The 26,143-nt window shown below is 35.9% G+C and overlaps 1 protein-coding gene across 6 annotated transcripts in view; it reads right to left on the reverse strand.

Moving 5' to 3' along the window:
• CUL4B (cullin 4B) overlaps window positions 1-24,103 on the reverse strand; it is a 34,270-nt gene extending 10,167 nt beyond the window's left edge. The window contains exons 1-15 of one of the 6 annotated variants that reach the window (XM_072955572.1): window positions 23,852-24,103; window positions 19,292-19,840; window positions 17,043-17,158; window positions 8,912-9,015; window positions 8,311-8,380; window positions 7,426-7,499; window positions 6,452-6,614; window positions 6,214-6,303; window positions 5,829-5,911; window positions 5,105-5,172; window positions 4,002-4,120; window positions 3,058-3,250; window positions 1,874-1,978; window positions 1,269-1,379; window positions 746-837 (exon numbers count right to left, since the gene is read on the reverse strand). In XM_072955572.1, coding sequence (XP_072811673.1) covers window positions 746-837; window positions 1,269-1,379; window positions 1,874-1,978; window positions 3,058-3,250; window positions 4,002-4,120; window positions 5,105-5,172; window positions 5,829-5,911; window positions 6,214-6,303; window positions 6,452-6,614; window positions 7,426-7,499; window positions 8,311-8,380; window positions 8,912-9,015; window positions 17,043-17,158; window positions 19,292-19,840; window positions 23,852-23,915 — 2,001 coding nt within the window. In that variant the 5' untranslated portion in view covers window positions 23,916-24,103. Of the gene's footprint in view, window positions 1-745; window positions 838-1,268; window positions 1,380-1,873; window positions 1,979-3,057; window positions 3,251-4,001; window positions 4,121-5,104; window positions 5,173-5,828; window positions 5,912-6,213; window positions 6,304-6,451; window positions 6,615-7,425; window positions 7,500-8,310; window positions 8,381-8,911; window positions 9,016-17,042; window positions 17,159-19,291; window positions 19,841-20,437; window positions 20,517-20,586; window positions 20,672-23,851 lie in introns of those variants that run through there. The other 5 variants (XM_072955573.1, XM_006215900.4, XM_006215899.4 and 2 more) reach the window with 5 other exon arrangements.
• Between the last annotated feature and the right edge of the window lie 2,040 nt (window positions 24,104-26,143).

The raw sequence follows: 26,143 nt of genomic DNA on the forward strand, positions 1-26,143 counted from the left end.
CCTGGCAGCAACCCCTATTCCTCACCCCACCAGCCAACCCAAGTCTCCAGTTTTTCACTTGCTCCACTGCCTGTTTGCAAGGGGCAACCTGAAGTGGGGAAGGAAAAAGGGGAAAGGGCAAAGCAGATAAACCCTATTCTGCAGCTACTACAGGACCCATGATCCTACTGACCCTGATCTTTCTTTTGAGTCTTCTACTCTCATTTCCCACCATAGCAATACAGTGGTAACGAAGTCATTACTAAAACCCCGAGAAAGGAAAATCTAATTTGCTATCAACTACTACCTATGCTCTTAAATATTTCAAAACCACCTTCTACCCACATCTGCAAAACCAAGCATCTAGCTTTTAATTCCCAATGTGCCCAAAGGCCTTATGCAACCACTGTATCACCTCTCCTCCCTCTCCATTACCAGTTTTGAACATGCAACTCACCAACACTGATTAGATGCTGGAAGCCTTGTTCTCACTAGCTACAGATTTTCTTGTCCTGACTTCTGTTCAATACATTTTATTTCTATTTTTGTGTTATCTTGGGTGTATACTGAGAACAAATTTTGAAGTAGGTCAAATATACTTACATTTCATTGGTGATTTTTTTTTCTCTACTGTGAATATCATCTAAGTTGCTATGAAGCACTTACAACAAATACATGTTTCTATTTATCCTCTTCAGTACAAACCACAGCAAGGAGATAACTAAATACATTTAAGTTTGAAGAATTAAGTAAGAGTTTAACTCACTTTTACCTGTTTGAATTGAATCATGATGTCTTTAGAAAGTTCCATGTCTTTAAACATTCCTTCAAGTTTGCTGGTGAAAGCAGCTCCACATTCTATTAAAGATGTTTGTACGTTTATAGTTTTTTAAAGTGGGAAAAACAAAGAATTTAGAATTGAAAACATGAAACCTAAAACTTACTTTAGCATGAAATATGATCTGTAACTACATATAAGAAAAAAAATCCTTACCCCAAAGTGTATACCCTACTAATTCAGAGTCAAATCTTTAATCCTGTAATAACCTTATCTACTATTTAGGCATAAGATTTATGGGAAATTTTTATACAAATAAAAACAAGAACTTAATGCTTTGTTTTTAGAAAAATCACAACAGCTCTGGATATGTATAGGTTGGAAACCTCATGAACTTATTACTCAATTTACGTTTCCATCATACAAACTTACGAAGACTGAAAGAGTAAAATTAAGCTAACATTTTCCCTTATAAATCAAAGAAAAGGAACAGAAAGAACGACAAACATACCATGTTTAAGTTTGGAGAGCATTGATTTTTCAGCATCTACAGATGCACTCTTCCCAACTAACAGGCGCTTGGCTAAATCTTTCTTATAGAAGGCCTCAAAAACATCCTTGCCTACATTAAATAACAAAATACAGCTCTCATAATATTCCAATAAAAGGTTCTGACAAAATTGCTTCAAAGTGCTTAATAAATCGTACCATTACTCCAAGTTATTTAAATTTATACATTTTATCCAAGTTTACTAAATGCACGAAATATTAGAGGTATATTTTTGTGCCAGACACTTCAAAAGTTCTTTGCTGTAAAGAATTAAGATCACATTAACTTTTCTTTAGAAAAGCTTTAGTTGACTGGTAGCTTTAGTGTCAGTATTCTAGAGATTAAAACAAGTAGCAAAATTCAAGGCTCTTAATAGTGGAAAAGTTAAAGCACAAAACAATTAGGTAACATTCCTAAAGTACCCCAATAAATTAAATGCAAGGAATACAACAGAATTTTAAATATCTAATTCCCAAATAAATATACTTTCCAGATTGATTATACTTGATAGATTCTCTGTTGAGTGTTTTGTTTTAAAAGAAAAATATTAAAACAAGAATACATACCATAGATAAATCTAAATATGATCATAATCTTATCTAACATTTTCTCAAGTTCTTCATCTGTAGCTTCTTTGTTGCCTGCGCGAAGCTTTGAATCTACATACTTAGCTAAAATGGAGGGAAAGTTTGTTGTTTAGTGATCATGGGTATCCATGAGGTACTGGTCACTATACACACCCAACCAGGAGAATGATATACTGAGTTTTTCAATGCTTCACATGTATACATGCATTTTTTTTAAGTCTCCAAAGTTAGGGAGATCAAGTGTCTTGTTCAACGTTAGAGATAATAAATACCAGAGCCTCCCTACACTGGAATTTGACACAACATTGTAAAATGACTATAACTCAATAAAAAAATGTTTAAAAAAATACCAGAGCCTCAACTCAAACCCAAGTCTTCTGGCTCCAGATGTAATGTACTTTCCACCATACTGATGCTTATTAAAATGTGGTATGAGTACCCTGCGGGGTGGTGTATACAGCCCTGTGCTAGGGCCATCAAAGTCACTGAAAGACATGGCACATTTCTGGGGTGTCCATTTTACACTGATGGTAAAGCAATCTTAAACATCACTTTTACATGAAAAGAAACCAGGTATGTCACAGAGTAAGAGGCAAAATTTGCAAAAATTTAAAGGCTAAATAGTAGACAAACAAAATATCATCCTTTTGGCAAAGGTATTTCTCAGGTAGCTTCTCCTCTGACATTAAGGGGTACCTGGATGGGAAAAACTGACAAGCACTGCAGTATACCACACTATTTACTTTAAATGGGCCCAGATTATTAGGTTTATTTTTATCCTGGACATTCCTTTCCCACTGGCACCTGTAATTTTGTGCTATCTTCTCCTGTAGCCCTATGTGTGGGGCCTCTAGAAATAGCACCCTGCTCCACCTCTAAATTACTATAGGCTTGTAAAATAGCTATCAAGATTATAAATAAAAGTAAATAGGCTCCAGTATACTGTCTTACAAAGAAAAAGAAATTATGTTTGACATGTGGGCTTTGAGACTTTAGCTTGAAGGACTTATTCCTTGCCTTCAGGTTCTTAGAAACCACCAGCTAAGCAACTCCAAATAAATGAGGTGTTAATATACTACAGCCCTGTCAAAATTTCAGATTAAATGAAATTTTATGAATCAAAGAAGAACATTAAATAACCAGGAAAAGGACTGGGAAAATACCTATAAGTTCAGCAGGTTTGTTTGGTCTTTTGTTAATGAATGTCTCAAATGCTTCTTTCATGGCGTTGATAAATTTTTCATTCTTCAGAAAACAGATATCAATTATATGGTCAACCTTATCTTTAAAATCCAGCAATTCTTGAACCATGGTTTTATCCTTTTCAGGATTAATTACAATAGTGCTACCAAATGCCTAAAAGACAAAAATTATCACTTTTCACTAGAATTGAATTATCTACAACAAAAACAACCCCCAAATCATATTTTAGGTAGGTACATATATTTTAAAATCTCAAAAAATAAAAATGAAGCTGATTTTGAAGTCAAGAAAAAAATAAAGTGATAAAACATCCAGACTGATACCATTCAGTTATATTCACAAAATAAGGAATGGCCACTGGGTTCACAATATCAAAACAGGGTATTATTATAAAAGTCTCTTGGGTCTTTTCCGTATTTTAAAAGAAGTCAGCTTTGAAATTTTTTTCTTTATTTTTGGGAGGGGAGAGGTAATTAGGTTTATTTATTTATTTATTCATTCATTCTTGGAGGAGGTACTGGGGATTGAACTCAGGACCTTGTGCATGCTAAGTATGTGCTCTACCACCTGAGCTATAACCTCCCCCAGCTTTGAATTTTTTAAAAATGACAATCCGGCTTCAGTGTAAGGTTGAAAGAAAGAAATCTGGAACCAGAAAAAGCCCTCTTCCTTTTCCCACATTCACTGCTATAAGTATTAGAGCTGGAAATCACATCAGACTTCAAGAAGGTAACTATTTTATTGCTAATTTGCCATACAGCTGTCATTCTCAGGTTGACTGCTCTCAAAACTCCCATTACTTAAAAAAAATTGGATCTAGTAAGTAAAAAATGCTGGCTGATATATACTGTGGGTATACAGATTATTAGCTATGAGAAAAAAAAAACAGGTGAACTGTTAATACCTTAATGTACTCAATCCACTGTTGCAAGAGAACCTGAACACCACCTCGAACTCTACTGAAGAGCTGATACAGGAGAGATAAATCTTGAATTCGGTTTTCATCAAGGAGGTTATTTAAACCTGAATTTTGAAACATTTGGTATTAGAAAAGTGAACAAAAAAATCAGGTATTTTAATTAAAATTAAGTTAAATTATTACTGATACTGGTATGAACTATGACTAGTCTGTGAATTTTAATACAGACTTGCTTTGAATTAAACCCAAAGAGACAATCACCTTTCCAAGTAAAAAGTAAATACAGGAAACTTCAGTTTATATAAAAACAATTGGATAACAGTTTATATCATTTAGCATGGTTGATCACATGTATAAACCAATTTATATAAACTGGTTTACATAAATACACTAAATTATAAATACCTCATATGTGCAATAGCTGTATTATATTTACATTAGTGTATACAGCTATATTTCAAAGTATTAGATATGGCCTGTGGTGTATCAAAAACCATGAATCAATAGGCCAAGTTTAAATGAAATTCTAAAGCATCTGATCTTCAGAATGAAGTAACAGTGTAACTACATTAAAGTTCTAAAATATTTTATAGAGAAGAAAAGATGGCTGGAGAGAAGTACTTTTGCCTACTTGTGGCGCTGTCAAAGTAAAATTCAGGGTATACTGATAGATCACTTAGGATTAATAGAAATGCTTGGTTTTATATGCTAGGAACAAAAACACTTTAATAGTAACACAGTAAGTAAATAAGGACTGTGTTAAATAATAAAAACACAGTAATAAGGAAAGACAAAAAGGAATGCCCTTCTCTATTACTGTAGTCTTACAAATTAAATAAAAACTCCAGAATTCTGTTTCTTTACTGGAGTTGCTAGACTCCTCTCCTCTCACTTCCTGTATCTTTAAGCTAAGGAAAGAGGCACCTCCTGAAAGTTTACTGTGATGAACAGGTAAAAAGGATTGTGTCCATCCTCAGAAATGCAGCCACATGTTATCAGACTTTTAAAAGAGTAATCTTCAAAAAATTTTCTACTTGTTTGTTGAGACCATTTTAAAAGCAATCTCTTATTTATAAATTGTCAATTACCTTTCTGAAGAATTGCTGTTAAGTGTTCACCTAGAAGTTGTTTTTCTACAGTAGCAATTAATGACTTCCTACAAGGAAAAAAAATTTAGAATTGCTGACATTTGACTTCTCTGAAAATTTAAAGCTTCTCCTGGGGAAAAAATCAAATAGCTCATTTTATGTTCATTTCAATACTCCTATCCTATGTATAAATTTATTGATGCTCATTGTTTCTCTACTTTACACCTAGAAGAAGGAAAACATTGTATATTTCAGAATTTTCTTACATGAAATTAATAGTTCCACAATCTTGCCGTGACTGGCTATTTCCAAATTTCTCTGCTTTCATTAGGAAAGTATCTATGCTGCTTACATGAACTCCTTGGTTGGCAGTATTTAGGAAAGCACAGAAATACTTTCTCCTATGAACACTGACTGAATTTTAATTGGCCCGAAGATTTCAAAGATCACATCAGCTTGTAATACTATTTTTTTTTCTTTTTCTTTGTTGTAATACTATTTTTAATTATGTCTTAAACACATACACACACTAATAATCAAATCCTTGATTAAATCTAATTAACTAGGGAAACTAACAACTCAAAGCTTGCACTATGAAAACGATTGTTAAAAAATCTCAAGTCACACCTGAAAATAGTTACTAACATGTTTGGGGTTGCCTAAAGTGCCTTAGGTGACTCAATAACACAGGTTAAAGCTACTAGGCTTAGCATGTAATACTTACTGGGTGGTCTGATCTAGGTAAGTAATAAGTCTGTCTGCTTCTTCTTCTAGACGTTTGTTAACGTGATGAAGATATTCAGGAACCTACAAAGATAGTTTTTTATATTATTGTTTTCCTCCCCATAAATCATTCAGAAAATATTAAGTCCAAAAGATCCTGGGAGCAGCCCTGTCAAATGTGACAGGGTTGAATCATATGTAAAATTATAGGTAGAGTTTATGATCCAGAATTCTGGCCTTTAAGAAGAGAGAAAAGAAAGGAACACCTAAGTAAGAGAAAAGCAGCATGATGTTGGGAAGATAAACACAAAGGGAAGCTTATGTTCTATATAAAGTAGGGTCTATTGTGCGACACAGCGGATTTATTGATCATGATTTTTACATACCTCTCTTTCCTGCATTAATTTTTGGCCTTCGGCTGCGTAGAGTCGGTTAGTTTCTTCCAAAAATCGTTGTTCAAAAGAATCCTGATAAATCTGGGAGGAGGTAACAAAATAAAGGAGTTCATTTATTCAGTAAGTATTTACTGAATGTCCTCTATGTGAAAAGCACTATGAATTTGGTTTTTGAACATCAAACTACGGATAGCAATTTGCTCTGTAGTAAGTGAAGCAGTTAACTTACTTGCAAATCAGAGAGCATGCTTAAAAGGCTTCGGAGTAAACTTCTATCAATTGCTTCACCATTCCTTTCCCTCTCAATCAAAAGAAGAATGCCATCAATTGTCTTATTCTGGACTTTCTGATCACTTATAATATGAGCCCTAAATAACTCCAGTCCCATGTCCCTAAAATGAAAAAAAATATATAATCTAAATTAATTGACAACAATACCACTTCAGGAGAGGCTTGCTTAACTTCTCACCACATGCTAATTAGGGCTCCAGGCTTTGAAGCAGCAATTGTAAAAGGATAAAATCCACACATTTAATTTTAAATAACATTATCAGATTCAAGCATACAGGAAACTCATTTTGTCTTTAATGAGAACTGAGGCTAAATTCCCATCTTCCTCCATAACTAAGTTTTGTTGTATTATTTCCTTTGGTGGATTTCTTCGTTGGTCAAATCAAGAGACAAAATTAGTTCAAAGCTATAAAATGGTCTTTACTGTACTGGTAATGAAGGCTTAATTGCTCATTTGTCAACTGGCTTCAGTACTCAAAAATGAGTAAGCTCTCTGATAATTGCCACAGGTAGATGCTAAGCACATGGTAGGGGTAAGAGCTCATTATACTCTTCTATTTTCATGTATACATGGAACTTTCCATAATAATGTTAAAAGATATTGAGTGAACTCTTGATCAGCAACAAAATGATGCACACTCAGACAGTTCGGAGCAAACTTTAATCCCCTTGACTAACAAAAAAAGTATTCATAAATTACTATAAGCTCAGGGAATGTTAGCTATCTCCAATATTAGCATAGCAACTCATAATTAAGAAGGTAAAATTGCTATAAATATAAGCCTAGAAACCAAATGTCAGTTTTTAGGAAAATATTCACAGTATCACTTACTCTCTTCTATTAGTATAATTAAGATTTGACTATGACTTGTAACAAAACTTTTCATATAATTTTTTTTCTGGCATCCTTACCAAATGGAGGGTAGCATTGAATTCTGAAGAACATAAGTCCTATCCAGAAACAAAAAAATGCTCCTGATCATGATCTGCCAGGGAAAAAAAAGAAAAACAATTTTTATATTTTGTGAAGCTGAAATATTTGCTCTTGATAAAATAAGACTGCAGGGTTTACTTGTACATATTCTAGACTACTAGGATCAAATGTACAGATAAACACATCTACCTGACAATACGCTTATATATAATTTTTGTTAAACTATTTTATTGTCTTAATTCTTGCTGTAGTTCCCAGAAAAAAAACACAACTTAACATGGTCCTATGACTTCTTCACAACATGAGAAATAACTGAAAATAAAAATGGAATCAAGGTGACGCACATACAATTTTTCCTCAGCAACAGTCCTCAGGATAACACTGCATTAAAAATACACATGGGATTTTGGGCAGGGGGGGTGGATTTTAAGATTTTTAATTTGCAGACTGTAAGGTATAAAATAATACCAGATTAGGGAAAAAGGAAAAGGTTGTGATCTGAATAAGCTAAAATACAGGACGACCATGAGGCACCTTTATAAGTAATCAAATAGCGGGCAGGATAGCCATCAAGTCTGACAGATAAAACATAACACTTATTTAATGAGATAAGTACTTTTTGGTTGTGAGACAAAAATAAAAATGATCTTAAGGTGCAAGTCATTCTAAAGTACTGGTACACCTATAACTTGCAGTTTTAAAATAGGAAACGCAACCAAAATTAGTTTCCAGTTCAGGACAAGAATAGATATTGAGACAGTCTCCCTACTGCAAAGTTTTAAAAACTAACTTCTGTATTTGAAGAAACTTATTTTTTTAAACTACAATATTTAGCTGACATGTAATGCTTTTTTCCAGCTTACCATTTGTCTGCAATGGTTTTGCCAACATCTATCGATCTTCTTTAGAAAAAGAACACTATCCAATGAATCCGTGAGATATATGTTAAGGAAATTTTAAAAGTGCTTAGTACAAGTATTATATGCAATCTAAGAGCACAATTTGTCTTAAATATGGAATGCCCTACATACTAAATGAAACTAAATATAGAACAAAATGCTACTTCTTAAACTGTAAAAACATGTTAGATCCCACTGAAAATACCTTTAAAAACAAGTCTTAGATATAATTGCACATTGTTGACATAATAAACTGAAAACACAATGCCAATTATTTCCCTTAGATTATCTTTCCTCAAATGGAAATCTGTTGGGACAAAGAAGGGTAAAGACATCTATCTTATTTACACTAATAGATTAGTGTATACTAATTACTAATACAATGTAGATTTGGACCTTAATTAAAGCTGAAAAGTCAAATTGCTTCTTCCTTCTCTAGAAGCAAAATGAACAAAAATAACAAACCTATAAAACACAGGGATTCCATTTCAAGCTACATTAAAAAGTGAGTTATAGAGAAGGAAGAAAAGAGGAAATACAAAATGTTTTGTTTTTAAAAGGATATTCTCTAAATTGATGAATTTGTGCTTTGATGTGATCTTCACAAATCTGTCTCAGCTGCTTGTACAAGTTTGCAGAAATCTTGTAGGAACAGAGATTTTCCACAGCCTGCAAAATTAAACATATACTTTCTTAAGGAGAGAATGGGTGGATTTCTCAATTATTTACAACAAATTCTCATTTGTTATTTCTACCATATCAGCTTATTAAAAAGGCTTATTCATCCATTTAAAACACAAGGTAAAACAACAAAATATCAATGTGGATAACAAACTTTTTTCATAACCAGTGTACTATCCTAATCCCCCCCACACAAATTAATGTATCTATTATGGCTGTACCCGTAACATATAACAATGGCTACATATAAATTCTGTCTTGTTCTTTAAAAATGTTGATTGTTTTCATAAGCAGAATTCTACTTTGAGTTTGAAAAATAATTTCACCAATTTGTTTATTAGATGGGTTGGTTGGGCCATTCAACCAATATTTAATTAAAATTTCTTTATACTTTCTTTGGTTTTCCTGAATAGAGCAATGCAGAGTTTATTGCTAGTAGTATTACAATGAATGTGATACAATTATACATCAAGGATTTTTCTCCAACATTTTACTTTATTTAAATAGAGGCTTTTAAGAAACAGACTCGCAGACTTAGTAAACAATCTTACGGTTACCAGGGAAAGGGAGAGGGAGGGATACATTTGAGAGTTTGAGATTTACAAATGTTTGCCACTATATATAAAAATAAATTTTTAAAAAGTTTCTTTTGTATAGCACAGGGAATTATGTTCAATATCTTATAATAACCTTTAATGGAAAAAAATATGAAAATGAATATATGTATGTATATGCATGACTGGGATATTGTGCTGTACACCAGAGATAGATACATTGTAATTGACTACTTCAATTTTAAAAAAAGAGGCTTTTAAATGTGCACAACTGAATAAACATTAATTACTAGATAAATACTGTATTTTTACTTCATTCTAATAATCGAAATGGTCTTTCATACTCAGATCCTAAAAGAATAAACTTCAGATTTCAGTGTGCTTCTTGTTATGTGTATCAAAATACTTTCAAGCTTAATACAACAGGCATGGTAAAACTCTTTGGATGAACTCCGATACAATTTACAATTCCAACTAGTAATTGACTTAAGTATAACACCAGATTTCTTTCTCACCACAACAGAAGGCAAAAATTCCATTAAAATTGACTCTAAGGGAGCATCCAAGTTCTGCTGGTTGGAGTGGAATTTTATAAATATGTAGTTGGAAGTCATATTCCCAGTATGCAGGTCCAGCAAATAAACTAGCAAATGAAAAGTAAGCTTAAAGGAAATCACTTATGCCTAAGGAAAAAAGGCACTACACCTTACCAGGGAACAGCTGGCCAACTGATCCAGCAGCTAAAGAGGAATAAGAAGGCTGAGTCTAAGGGTGTATTTGCCTAAGGGTGTATTTATATTTATTTCATGTGCCTGACTGGTTCACATTGGTTCTCTGCAGATTCTTTCCCTTCCTCCTTTAGTATTCTCATTGTATCTTGGTGTTCTTTTTGAGTGACTCATTTTCTCAGCCTTTCTAATTTCCCTGCTTAGGTCCTGTCTTTGTATTGCACTTTCTCCACATTTCCCATTTTCAGTACTTATCCAGGTCCTACTTCTACCATTCCCTTCCGCTGTGTTCCTCTTTCTCCCATAGTTAGTTCTCATCACGTCTATTTATCTTTTCTAACAAGATACTGTAATTCCCTTACTTCTCAGCTAGGTTCCATTTCTTCCAATGAGCTTTCCTTAATAGCCTCAGCTACCAGTGACTCATTTGGCACTATCACCAATCACACCACATTGACTTGTCACTGAATCAATACCGTATTTTTTTATGTGTATATCCTGTCCCCAACTCTCTTTAATAACAGAAAGAGATCACATGCTCATGTATCTACATGTTCCTTAATACTTTTTGGGCTTTGAATCAGGTGAATAAATATTAAAAAAACTAATGCACCTACAACTAGCAATGTGCCCTAACATAGAAGGGGCTTAGAGTTGAAGGAGAAAGCTGGCTGGAAAACATATAATTACAATATACTGTCTTAGGTGCTATGATGGGAATAAGCATAAAGGCAAGGTGACCAACCCAATTTTTAGGGCAGGGGCAAGTCAGGAAAGGCTTCCTGAGCAGAGATAAAGAGGTGGAGTCCCAAAGACCCAAAGGAAAATAGATAAGCGTTAATGGGAATAGTGAGAAATAGAGAATTAAGCTGGGCTTTATGTATATACTTGTGTTTAGTTGGAGGGTGGTTTAAGATGTTAAAAGCAGGAAAAGAAGGAAAGAGAAAGGCAGGAGCATCTAAAGTGAGTTTTAAAGGTCCAGTTGGAAGAGAACACTTTGCTTCTCTAATTTAGCCTTCACTGCTTAACATATAGACCAGATTTAGTGACTTGCCTTCCTTAAGAACTTTTCTATCAAGTCTTCAGGTACTAGTATGGAGAAATTTCATAATAGGTATAAAAAAACACAAAGGACTGAATGGTGTCGTGTGTGGTCTACCATCACTTACTTGAAAAAAAGTAGAGAAAATTAGTTTAAAAAAACCCACACAGTTGTTTTTACATACATGAAACATTTCTGGAACTATACTCACCGAACTAATGTTTGTCGAGCGGAGAATTAACTGGGGGAGGGGTGTTGGAGGTAGGAGTGGAAGTGAAACTTTCTACTACAAGCTTTGCAATACTTTCTGGGCTCTGAACCAGATAAATACATTAAGTATTCAAAAAACTTAAGTACTTGCCTTCCCCACTAAAACTCTATCTTCCTCACCACCACACTTTTTTGCATGGCATTCAAGGCTCAATATCACCATTTTAATCTCATGTCTGTTTATAATCTTTCCATACACCCTGTGATCTAAACACTGCTTTCCTCACTTTCAAGCAAGGCCTGTATGGAGCAGTCACGTGTTCCTAAAGCAGTGGCTTCCAAAATTTTTTGACAAGACAGTAAGAAATACATTTTATGTCACAATCCATTGTACATAAATTTATGTAATTTAAACAAAATTTTCATGAAACTACACTCACCGTTACTATGTGTGATGTATTCTGATATTTTCTATTTTATTTCTTAAAAATAAAATGTTGGTCACAAACTACCAACTTCATGAGCCTACCAGACTATAAACATCTCAGGGGCAAGGACTAAGAGACCTCTATATGCCTATGGCATCTGCCCAGCTTTGCACAGAGTGAGCAACCACTGATTCAGCAAGAATGGGGTGTTTACTAAGTACTCTATATCCTGTTAGCGGTTGGGATAGAAACACGGATAAGAAAGTGTTAAATGAGTACTTAGGCATTTGACAAAAACCCTATTTTATTCCAGATCTTTAAAATGCACTTTTAGAAATGTATTAATTATTTTATACTTCACTAAACACTTTGGAAATTCCTGAAAGTTTGATCTGGTCTAATTATTACTAATATAATCCTGTTTCACAGGCAACTATTTGTATTAAACAGATTAGATAACTCTGCAAGTCTCTTAAATAAAATTATCTTTTTACTTAAGCTCCCAATCATTACTTGTTAAATATGCTGCCTTAAGTCCGTTTTGAAGGTACATGGGTGTAAAATAAAAACATTCTAATAAGGTTTTAAACTTTAATCCTCCAAATCCCAGCCCCTTCCTTCCAAAATCCATACATGTCACATCAAAAACATGTCTGAAGAACAAAAAAAACTCACAAGAAAATATGTATGTGTCACAAATGAAATGCAAAACTACAGTTCCTGAAATCTGATGCTTTGCAGGATACAGGATTTAAGAAACAGCAAAGGTACATAAAGTTGCATTTGGGACAAGCAGAAATGAGGGTGAGAAATAAGACTAGAATAAAAACATGAAGAGGATTAAAATAAGGATTAAAAAATACAAAATGTGAAAATTAATGGTAAGGGAGGAAATCTAGAAATTTTTTTGATTTAACAACAACAGACACTTAAGAAAAATATTAACTTCTCACCAGGGTGCTGAACTCTGGTCAGTGGCCTAATGGGTTGGCACTTATTTTTCAAACTATATGTTTAAAGAAAAGAAAGCACACCACAAAACTTTTCAACAACTGATATAGTAATAAAACTCAAATTAGATGTCTTTTTAAATCTAGTAAAGATGGCTAAAATAAGATACTCAAAATGTATCAAAAACTAAGAATTTACAGAAAGAAAGCCAGACAATGAAACCTAAATTTATTTTTCTTATCACAGCTACCAAAAAGAGCTTAAGCAAGACCGAAATTATCAAGGACTAAGAATTTGTAGTTGCACATTTTCTTAAATTGCAGGGACAGTGTTAATTTAGTAAAAAGAAGAGCAACAGTAATGTGACTAAGTTTAAAAATTTAAAAACATCAACAGAATGACAACAGTTAAACTTGCAGAACACAACAGCTAGTCATCAACACAGAATACAATAGCTAGTCACCTCTGCAAGGAATGTTAACTGCTCTCCTCTAGTTACTTACTGCTTAAGAACCCAGAGTTTACAATGGAAAATAACCTATACTGAGATGGATGCACTATTTGCTTTCAGTCTCAATGAATGAATCTTTAATTGAAAGGCTCATTATTTAAGATTTATTTCACAAAAAGCGAATCAAAAGAGAGCGCCCATTATTTATTTATTTAATGATAGATAAGATTATTTCCGTCAGAATTGAAACATGGACTAAGCTTGCCTTCAAAGATAATGGCTAGAAATTTATACTAAAAAGAAATGTTACACTTTCATATATAAACCAGCCAGCTCCAAAAAAGGTAGCTGATTTTTAAAACACTACACAGTTACTCATACAAGGCTGACAACATGAGGAAAATAATCCCATTATTCCAAAATTCCAACTATAGAGGTACCACTCGTAAAAACAAGACACATTCTTGAGAGGTACATAGGAACACTGTTCCTAGAGAGTTATTCTCTTTTTCTATTATTTTTTTCAATTTGGCTAGTGGTGTTTTCTGACGCGTATTTGGAACTTAAATCTATTTATCAGCCAGCTGTTCTGGCCCAGTGTGGATTTAGAATTTTAAAATATGTGGCTTTAGAGCTGTATAATAAAATGTAATCTTACAGATATCTTTTTAAAAGACTAAAATACCTATCATCATCATCAGTGACATGGACATACAGCAGGCAGTGTGTAAGTACTTTTTGCAGTATTTTATTTACAACTGAACAAACCTGCCATATAGGTAGTGCTATTCTCCCTATTTTGCAAATGAGGAAACCAAGGCTTAGAGAACTAACTCTCCCAAAGTTATCGTGAGTGGCAGATCTCTAATCTGAGGCAGGCTGATCAACTCAAATGTCAGTGCATGTAACCATACTCCTATCTGTAGTCAATCAAAAACAAAACAAGCAAACAAACAAAAAAACCCAAACCAAAATACATGAACCACTGCTTAACTCTTACAAGATTTTAAGGTTGTGGAGGAAAGACAATCTTTAAACTCAGGTACAATCCTCACTTAAAATCACTTTTAAAAGACAATGTTTGCTTATTGCAAATACACTTAGACACCATGTTCTTTTCTACAAATTAAAAACTTAGAGGAGGAAATATATGCAATCCACACTAGGGACTTCCATGCTTAAGCTTTAAAGCAAAATGGCTTTGCATCATAGATATATGCCAAGTAAGTTTACTTTAGGGATAGAGAGTGGGATGGGGGAATGAGGTATATTACATTTGTTTGGTATACTACATACTTCTATACTGTTTCAATTTTAGGAGAGTATTTTTAAATTACATTTCAACCAGTCAAAATCAAACAAGCACCTGAAATCCAGATGGTATGAAATAATTTTACTTTTATTCTCTTTTTTGAACTTGAACATCTCAAAATAATCTTTCTGAGAACAATCCAAAGGAAAAGCATTTCTAAAGTTAAGGTCAAAAACAACAGAAGAACTAGAAACAAATGCTTTTGATTTTATTATAGCAGAAGTAGTAAAGCATTATGAAAACCCCTAAGAGTGAAAAGTTATAACACTGATTTTAGGCTAAAGAAATGAAACTGAACAATAGCAGGTAAAATTCTGGAGCACAAGGAAGGAAAAACACAAAATGTAAGCTACAAGCTCTTGAAACAAAGAAATTTAACTTAATTTATCAGGAAAAATAGCTTGTGAACTCAAAAGCTCTAGAAAAATATTCAAGGTAAAATAAGGGTTCATTAACAAATAAATCAATGTTATAAATATAAAATATATTAAGTCAATCAATGTTATAAATACGAAATATATAAAGTAACACGTTATTGAAATTAAAGATGCTGTATGCCAACATATCCAAATAAACACCATATACATGCATGAATGAAAAAAATTTCCTTCTTTGATGACAAAGAGTTTTTCCCTAAAGTAAAACCATTTATTTGCTTCAAACACAGCACTACAGAGGTATGCGAAGTGCTATACTGTATTAGTGAAAGGGCACTGGACTAGAAACTTGAGCATCTTGGTTTAAGTCCCTTGCTCTGCCAATATGTCACTTTGGGCATATTGTTATTCCCTGAGACTTCTGTTTCCTCAACAGTAGAGTGAGGATAAATAACTACTACCTTACCTACTTCACAAAGGGTTTCTATATTGCTTCAATGAGATAATCATACTTTGTAGGCTGTCACATACCCTTTACGAGAAAAGATACGGGACCACGTGGTTTCTTAAGGCCTTTTCAACTCTAATTCTTTAATTCTTTTATTATTGTACAACTCAGGAGCCACGTATGTAATAAACCAACATAGCCAAATGAGGTGGGCTTAACCTTAAATAATACTTTAGTACTACTACTGTCTAACACTTACATAGTATTATAATGCTTATAATATTACATAGCATTATTAACATGTATTGGGCACCATTCTGAGTGTTTGGCATACATTGATTCATTTAATGTAAACAGCAATAAAAACTGGTGATCCCAATTTACATATTACAAGTAAAAAAAGTCATACTGTGGCTAGTGAAAAAGTTAAACTAGTGATAACACCAACTTATCTTTCTATATCATAGTGCTTCAAGGTTGTTTTCACAAACATCTTATTTAATTCTTATAAGCAACCCTGTGAGGTAGATAGAGCAGGTGTTCTTCCCCTTACTTACAGAGGAGGAAACAGAAGCTAGAAGTTTAGTACCTTGTCAGAGATCACAAGGGTGAAAGCAGTCAAAACCAGACTCCAATTCTTTGCTTTCTCCTAATCCAAGGTTTGTCCATTACCATGGACAACTAAAATGAATAGATGAAAACTACAAATTTTGATAAACTGGACTAACATAATTTCTTACGAGGTATTCATCAATACAAAAACTCAAGCTATTGGGCTCTGAATCATTTTTTTAAATACAAAACTGATGGCACTATAATGGAAAGTAAACTTCTTAAATTGGTTGTGGCAAAAACAGAGTAGGGCAAAGTATCTTGGTAGTAAGAAGTCTAAATAAGTAATTGTCCATATTTATATATTTAAGTTAAAAACGTCAAGTACAGATTTGCTTGTTAAGCAAAAGAGACAATCCTGAACCTCAGACCAAGTTGCTATACTTCAACCTGCTGCTCATTTTTGGGCTAAAGTATATCTTGTAGGTCAGGAGATAAGACAAACATAAAGAGCAAGAAAATGAGATGGCAAAAGCATTCTAATAGGAAGAGGTAGAATAAAGTATACTGAGACTCTCTACATTTCTTGAGGCCTTTCCTGTAGGTAACACAACTTAGCAAGAAGTATCACAATAGAATGACATATCACCAGAAATCATCTTTGGGATCCAGGTTATAGGATTCTATTATAGGTAAAACCTCTATTATACCAAGGTACTCCTAACTGTAAATTCTAGTAAGAAGGATCCAAGATAAGCCCAATTTATACCAATAAGACTGTACTCATAGTTTATGTCAGAATACATGGTCTAACTATAAAACAGAATGTATATATTAATTGAGAAATTATAATTAGAAGGGAACCAAAAGTCTACATAAGCACTCATTTCAGACAGTAAAACCCATATACACTGAACCTCAATTAACACTAACCAAATCTGACAACCCACATTAATACATACCTGATAGAGTTCTTCTAAATTGTACTTAATCGAAGTACTATTCTGAATAGCTTCCACCGCTTCTTTCAGTTTCTGCCATGTTTCATCTGTGTAGTTTTCTGGCAATTTAGGCTTATCTAGATGATACGTAAAAAGCTGTTATTAGAATGATATGTAGGTTATAGTAAGAAAAGGATCCATAAAACATAACAACAGTATTATTGCTCTTTAAGGGTAAATTGTGATCTTTATAATGATTACACCTAAATATTAAAGTAACTTCTGTATTTAGGCTTAGTTTAAGGAATAAAATTTGAAGTGCCAGAATACCGTGTAAATCATTTTGACTCACCCACTAAAATTGAAGGTGAGGGTTTTTTCCTCCTATTGACTATATTGCTTCAAAAAATTAACATTCAAGAACGACAGATAAAAAATAACAATCTCGACCCTATTCCATCATGTGTAAAACCTAAGTCAATATGAATTTTATACCTGAGATTTAAAATACTGAGTTCCTACTATGTACAAGACACTTCATAAACATCTTAATCTTCCTAATAATGCCCTAAGGAAGGTATTATTACCCCTATTTTGCAACTGAGGAAACTGAGGCTGAAAGACTCATTATTAATAAGGCTTGCCCAAGGTCACCATAGCTAGTCAATGGCAAGACTGGGATTCTAATCTAGGTCTGTTTGACTCCCCCCTCCACATTTACGAAGCACCTACAGAAATGAAGAGAAACATCTTAACTCAAGTTTTAATTTAAACTACATTTATGAGCAGAGTGAAATTTAAAAAAATTAAAACATCCAAACGACTCCAGAACCTATGTAGCACTTTCAGAATGGAAAAGAACATCTTAATCCAGGCTTTAATTTAAATTTCATTGACCAGCAGTGAGTATTTTTTTTAATTAAAACATCCAAATACCTTAATAATGTGTTTTTAATTTTAGGGGGGAGAGAAAAAAAACCCCAAACAGAATCTCTGAAACCAGTATGCAAATACAATTAAGGACATAGGTCATCTCTTTAAAAAAAATCCTTGGATATTAAATTGATATATTTTAAGTTAAACAGTGAACATATTAGTTAATTACAAATCATATTTACTTGAGAAAGGTCTACTATTAAGTCAGAAAGATTACAACACTCTTGAGAGCCTGGGGGTGGGATAGGAGGGATAGAAAAAAGAAAAGGTTAAAAATAAACAACACTACAACCCTCTGGCTTGAGACAAAGTAGAGAATATTCCTGATTTCTACACTAATGTTGAAAATACAAGCATGGAGAACCTAATTTTCCCAATACTAATATTTAGTCAGAAGGCACTGCTCTGGTAAATATTACCTTAGTTCATTCATTTCACTTCTCCATTTAATAAACATTTTAGCATCTATTACTTGCCAGTTAAGGGTGTTGAAAAAGTCAGAAAAACAGAAACACAGCCAACAGATTAAAAAGTAATTCAGCTCAATTACATTTTTAAAAATCGCTGATTTTATATTTGCATCAATGCATTTATAATACTCCCAATCACATATCTCAAATACAAAATGAACAAATTTTCCTAAAAGCTCCAGGTCAGTACTTTTAAACCCATTTTCAGTGATTAAAAAAAAAGATGTAGTAATTGTTCCTATCTTTAGACTAGTGGTACACAGAGTTACTACTTCTGTGTATACACAGTATTTTTCACTTCCAACCTCTACCTTTGGAAAGAAATGCAAAGATCATAAATATTTTTCTCCAGCAACTGCTTCCACAATGAATTTCAGGGTAGTATTCAACATTATAAATCTAACTAAAAATCATGTTTGAATATGAAAAGATCACTACTGCTACCTGCATTTCTAGGGACTAGATAATGTGGCCTATTGAAGCATAAAAATAAAAATCCCAGTAGTGCCAAGGCTCACTATGTACCTGAAATAAATAAATCTTTTTAGAATACAAATTTCTCACCTGTAAAATCCGGGTCAATCATATCGATTGTGAATGTTATAAGAAATAACAGATTAGATACAATAGGCTGAGACAGACCTCCAAATACTGCACAGAAACACCCAGTGTATGCTTCAGCACAAGGATACTAACCACCCTCGGAAAATGAACCCTCCACCCAAAAAGGACCTCCCTCCACCTCATTGATTATGCATAAAACATTAGGCCACCTCGATACTGTTTAATATATTAACATAAATAGAGCACGTGACCACTCAAGTGTCAAATCCTTAGGTGATTATGGATTTTGGCCTTGGTTACCTTTAAAGTTCTTGATCACTAACTTCTTAGCAGAGCCAGGCTTGCTGTTAGCAAAGCTAGAGACGGTGGTAGAAGATTTGGCTAGGCCGTTTGCGTGATGCACCGAAGCCACAGAAGAGATTAATATACTCTTATTTTTAAGTTGCTGCTGCTGAGATGTTGCAGCAGTTGGTGAAGAGGAGGAGGAGGAGGAGGAGGATTCCTCAGCCATCTTCGCATCAAACCCTACAAACTCCAGGGTGTCTTCAAAACGCAGCTTCTTCTGTATCGGTACGTAGCTGGGAGCAGCCACTGAAACCCCCAGGCAGGAGAAGGACGAAGTTGAAGGGGATGCCGAATCCCTGGGTTGTAAAGGAGGAGTGGAAGAGGAGGAAGAGGTGGAATCAAAGTCTTCTCTCTCGTTACTACTGTTACTGCCGCTACTGCTGCTGCTGCTGTTTAACTTTCTCTTCTTGGCAGAGGTGGGCGGAGTGGTGCTGGTATTACCATCAGTGGCAGATCTGACCTCCTGAGCAGCAGCAGCAGCTGAGGGATTGGGGGAAGAAAAACCTGTTGGAAACATGAAAATAGCGGGGTCAACAGGCAGACGAGCATCAAAAACCTACGTTTATATGCCTGCGTGCGTGTAGGAGAGAAGGTGGCAATGCTAGAGGGGGAAGGGAAGAAAGAGAGGAGAAACACAGAGGACGAGAAGGAAAGTGAAGGGGGGGGGCTCCACCGGGGGAATGGGAGGGTTTGGGAAGGCGGATAGGCTGACACCAGGAGTGAGCAGAACAAGGGGGGAGAGCGAATGAGGAGGCAGACAGGTAAACGGCCGTGCCGTCCCCCTCCCCTTCTTTTTGGTCTCTCTCCCCCCTTTCTGCAGGAGCGACTCAGAGAGTCTGTGAGGCTGCAGCTCCTCCTCCTTTTCTCCCTCTCTCTGGGAGGGGAGATGCCGTGGTTGGGGGGAGGGGGAGGGGGAGGACCGGAGCTTGTTATTGTCAATAGCACAAGAGGCTAAAGATGGCGACACTTCCGGTCACGCGGAGGCAAGGGAGGGGCGCTGTCTGTCCCCGGGAGTGGGGGGTGGAGAGAAGCACTGCAGGCGCTCGAGGGGCGGGGGTGCGGGCTCGTGGGGAAGCGGCAGGAAAGGGGCGGCTGTGGTACCCGAAACGTCCGTGCTCCTTCGCTGGCACTCGCTCTCCCTCCCTCTCCTGCTCCCCTTCCGTAGCAGCACTCCCCTCCCCCGGCGCACCGGTAACTCCCACCCCCTCCTGAACAGTCCCGCGGGAATCTCCGCGCCGCAACGCCCTTACCGGAAGTGACTGGGCAGACACTTTTCATAGCGCCCAGATCCCGAAGCCCCCAGGTCCGCAGGACTTGAGGTGGGGGGGCAGAAAAGGGAAGGGGGGGGGGAGAAGTGGAAAGGGAGGAGGGGGCGGGCCTTCGAGACACCTTCGGAGCTCCTGATTGGCGTTTCCTGAATGCGAGGCGGGCAGGGAGGGGGTGGTGCCGGGAGAAGGAGCGGGAAGGAGCCTGAAGGGGAGGGAAGATGGTGACGGTGAGGGGCGGGGTGAGCCGGCTGGGAAAAAAGAGGAGGAGGGAGGGAGTAAAAAGTAAGGAGAATGGAAACTTTGAAAGAGATAAAGGAATAAGGAGGGGTTGCAAGGCGAGAGGAGTAACCCGAAATGGAGGAAAACATAATCATGCCATTATGCCTGCTGCTAGGGAGGAATGTAGTGATGTTAAGATAGGAAAAGAAAAGAAAATGAGCTTAGAAAAAGGAGTTTATGATTCGGTTGAGCTATAAATTTTCTCTTTTATGTCAAGAACACCGCTGACCCAGTACTGAGTTTTGATACCTTTCTCAGTAATGTAGTTGCAAATCCTTTTACCTTCCTACCAGGAGTATTTTCTAAGATGGCTGGCCAGAGTTAAGGGTGCATTCTAAAGCCAAGAAACAGGAAGGTAACTAACATCCCCTCCCCAACACAATTCGCAGGACCAACCCCAACCCCGACCCCTATCAGTGATTAACCCGGTAGTTTACAGACTAAACAAAGCCACTTCTTTTCCTAAATCTCGGTTCATACACTTTGCCTTAAAGAAGACGTTTTAGGAGAACAGTACTGGCAGAAGTCAATGTTTTATACCAATACAGTCCATGAACCCAAATTTTAAAATGGATTACTCATAAGAACAAACCTCTAAATTTGGTTAAATTAGCAACAATAAACCGTGTAAATTCCCTGTTGAGAGTATTTAATCCGGGGGTATAGGGGGAGGGGTAGGAGGACACAACGTAAATAAAATCTGCCAACCTGTTGCTCTTTCTAACTGCAGAAACATTTCAATGAGCATGTACTGAAAATGTTTGTATTCCTAACACTATACCAAGTTCCTGCATTTGAGAAGCCAGTGGGGGAAGAATTTCAAAATTAACTTCTATAACAGTACTATAACCAGTGTACAAAGTGCTGTAGGAACAGGGGAAACAAGAATTTGGGGGAATACTTGAATAGAAAGAGCTTCATAGAGGAATTGACGTTTATGCTGGGTCTCAAAGAGGGAGGTGCCAAAAAGACAAGAGGGGAGAGGGTGAAAGGCATTCTGGGCAGTAGAAACTGGGAAAGCAGGGAGTTGTGAAAGGGCCTGGGCTGTTTATGGAGATATGGCAAGTGCAGTGAGGCTGGAAATTAATATGTCTGGTTGCAAGTAAGAAAGATGAGGATCTAAGGTGCCTGGCACATGAAGCCAAAAATTTTGGAGTCTACCCTGTAGGCTAGGGTAGACAGTGTGGAAACCAAACCCGGTTTTTAAAGGCAGGGTAGTGGCAGGATTATGGGTGGAGTAAAAGCAGTTTGAATTGTATAGTCTGAGAGAGACAAATCAGAACCCTAAGAATAAATCAGTTTTCTAATTTTGTTTACACTTTTAATTTTTTTTTCCTCTTGAAAAGTCCTTGGTTTTTCAAGCAAATCCTCCTGGAAAAGTTACCACCTTGGGCCACTATCAGCTTTGTGGTGTTTGATGTCAACAGGCTGAGAGCAAGGTTCTAATGGAATTTAAGCCCCAGGGCCACAGAGAAGAGAGATAGAGGCCTGAAAGGGGGAAGATGGGCTCCTGTCTGTTTTGAATGTACCATACTGTTCTTCCTGCCCAAAATAAGACTGTAGACTCTTAAGGCCAGGGAAGGTGTCCTAAAATACTAAACCCTCCTTAATTGTGTCTCACATTTCACACCATGCTGAACAACTTTGTAAATGCAGAGTAAATACTTACTGAGTTGAGTATTTCATTGAATGAGAATAAAATAATGCATGTCTTCATAAATGAGGATTAACTGGCTACTTTTCAGGATTTAATAATAAAGGTTGTTTTAATTCTTGTGGTTATATTCCTTAGAAGGATGTTTGGAAGAGCCAGGTGATAATGGCCCAAAGAGTTATTTTTCAAGGATGATCTGCATTTTATTCAAGGACTTTTCAAGACCAAGAAAAAAAAAGTGGGCCTTGTTCTCACTCATGTAATTCTATTCCTTAGAAGGGTGTATGGAAGTGCTAACTATTTAAAAAATTACAAATATTAGTGCCATACAAAGATAGACTTTTATACTAACATACAGGATAGCTGGGTCCTGTTAATATTCAACTACGTACTAGTAATAATAGCTCCCAATCTGACATGATTATCTAAGCCCTTTAGTCTTCCGCATTACTTGTTAGTTCTAAAAGCACAGATCCTTGGCTCTTGAACTCTAGCTCACTTTGAATGATCCAGTAGTCTAACCTACTGTTTCAGTTCTCCATGAAATACCCTTACGTGAGTTTTGTGGGAAAATATTTTTCTTTTTTTTTCTTAGTGATTAATAATAATTTTCCTTTTCACATTTTACAACCTTATTTTATTTTGAGCCAGGTCAATCCTCACATGTTTAGCACACCTTAATATGGATACGTAATTTAAAGAATTTTTTTAAATTTAACTTTTACATTTTGTGGCACAAACCAACTTAGGTATTACTATATATGAAGTATGAGGACGAGAACTTTGTGTGTTTTTGGAAACTTGGACCAATTTAAAAAGAAGAAAAACCCATATGACTTTGTAAAACATCTTTTACATCAAGAGTCAACTAACTGGAGCTAGCTGAAACATAAGCATATATACTATATACCTAAATGTTTGCCATCCAAAATTAAAGACACTCTCAACAATAAAATACATTTTTCAAGGTTAACTCAATGAAACGACAATAATTAAGTCATGACATGTAGGACACCATACAATCATGGCCATTATCAGACTAAACCAGATTGGATACTTAACACATATTCCATATACAGAATCTTTCATCTTGTGAGTTCAACTCATACCTTAGAAATATTAATTACACTTTACAATGCTGCCAGATCAGGTGTAGTTATTATTGGCCTTCTTTTAATCAAGTAAATAAATAAATCTGTAGCTATTTATAAAGGTAAATATATGCATAAAGAAAGAAATACAAACAAAGACAGAGGACTATCTAATGTCCATTCCCCTATTTCTGTAGGCATCTCTAAAAAGGCAGAGTGTAACCTGTTTCCATTTTTTGATCACGGGGATTTCCCAGGGTACTTGGTTTGGGGTCTTCTCCAGACATCTCGGAGGAGGAGCTTGTCAGTGACTAGTCACTCCTGGAAGCCTTGTTATTCATGAGTGAGATTTTCCTTAAAAATAGGAGATACTGCTTGCTCAGGAAAATGTTTCTGCAGCAAGCATTGTTTAAGAATGTGTTCAGAAAAGACAACTACTGGGTAAATGATGGTCCATGTTCTCTATCCACTTTTCTGAAGGACCATCTTTGAAGTGGGAGTGGCGGGTGGCATACAGAGGAGTCAAACCAAGCAGTGGTGACACAGTAAACTTTGTCATAATGAGGGCTTTGTTATGCCATCAGCAGCAAGGGGCTGCTAGGGCATGACTGAGGAGGCCAAAGCTTAAACAAAGATGATCCAACTACAAAATGTGAATTGACCCTTTGCCCACCCTGGAGTTGATTTATAAAGCAAGGAACTTAATAACAAATGCTTAACCTACGGTGTTCAATAAAATGTAAATAAATAACACAGATTTCATATTTTTAACAGAATCATTTATCTTCTATGTCAAGTTATGTCAACTGAACATTTACTACTTGAGTATTTCAACCATTTGAGTACATATTCCCTTATCTCAGAGATTTTATCTGCTATCATACCTGTGAACCAACTGGAAAATAGATTTAAGGACTAACAGGGCCAGGCCCTGGGGATTTGGGAGTGGGGGACTGGATCAACCACAGACTACTTCTTCCTTTGGTGCTGCCAAGCACTTTTCATGGAGTTGCTGGGCCTATTTTTAGACTTCTGTTCACTTTATCAATGACTCTCATCCCTCCACCCCCACTCCACTTTAAGGTTTGATCTTCCAATGGCATTCAGCTTTTCTTTTACTCAAGAGCGGGCCAATTTAGGTTTAAATCAGAGGTTCCCAACTCTGGCTGCACAACAGAATTGCCTGGGGAGTTTTTTTAAAAACACCTTTGCCCAGGTCTGAATCTAGCTCAACTGAATTAGAATCCTGGTGAGTAGGATCTCAATTATCAGTATTTTTAAGAAGCTTTCTGGGTGATCCTACAGAACTCCAGGCTTGAGACCACAGCTATAGGTGAAGTAAGTACCACTGTGATTTGAATGAGGCTGATAAGTCTTTGTATTCCCTTTAATGTCTGAAAATTCACAATTATTTAATTCCTTTTGATAAAAATAACCTCATTCTCTAGGAATCCTTTTTTCAAATGCAAATTAGCCAGGGAGACTTAGTTCCTGACTCTTTAAGGTGAATGTTTCTTAGGAACAAAGGATAATACAAAAGCCCTAAGTGCCTGGAGGTAAACAGAACTAGGAGTAGGCACTGGCTGTGGCATCTGGGGGAGGGGGGGCCGGGGTTGGGGGGCAGTTAGTTATCATAAGGGAGGAAAGATTTCTGAAAGTACATTTTGCTGACCTCACAGTGTTGCCTGGGGCCAACCCTGCTTTGAGAGGACTGCATATTTAGGATCTAGTCAAATCTGACAGCTTATCTTAGCTGCCAAAATCAAGTTAAGAGAAAATTTAAATATTTTTAAATAAGCAAAACAAAGAGTAGACGTTGGGAATGTAGGTTTGGAGCTATCCATAAATGCCCAACTTCTGAATTATCGTTCACCATATGGATGTTTCTATTGCCAAATGATCTGTTTTTCCCGATTCTATTAAATGTCCTTTATTCCCACAGATAGTATTATCTCTCTTGCCAATTCATTTGGTCATTCAACAAAAATGTATTGAGCAAACTACTGTGAGCAAGACATGGTGGTAGATGTCATAAGGGAATACAGAACTGATACAAAATTCCATTTGCAGTTGATTTTACAGTTTTTCAAAGTACTTTCACACACAATCTTATTTTAGCCTCATGGCCACATTGTGAGATAGGTCAAGTGCCATCTCCATTTTACAGATGAGAAACAGGCTCAGGGAAGGAGGTTAAAATGACTTGCCAAAGTCACAAAGCACAGACTTAAACCAAACCCAGCTTTTCTCTAACTCCAAATACAGTAATTCCCATAGTTTACAGTTTAGTAAGGAGTCATGCCATAAAATTGTTTCAAGTAATAGACAAGTTAGGAAAAGACGTTCAGAGCCCCAGTCACCAGGAGAAAAAAATGAGAAATAATAAAATAACACCTTTACTGAGATGAGCCAAATCACAGCACCCAGAAGGAGACCAAGGTTGAATTAGTTCAGGTTATTGTCAAGCAGGCAGGACACAGCAGCAAGCAATGCACATTCAAGAAGAACGGTGGCA

Source organism: Vicugna pacos, chromosome X, assembly GCF_048564905.1.
Source record: "Vicugna pacos chromosome X, VicPac4, whole genome shotgun sequence".
Taxonomy (NCBI): Eukaryota; Metazoa; Chordata; class Mammalia; order Artiodactyla; family Camelidae; genus Vicugna; species Vicugna pacos.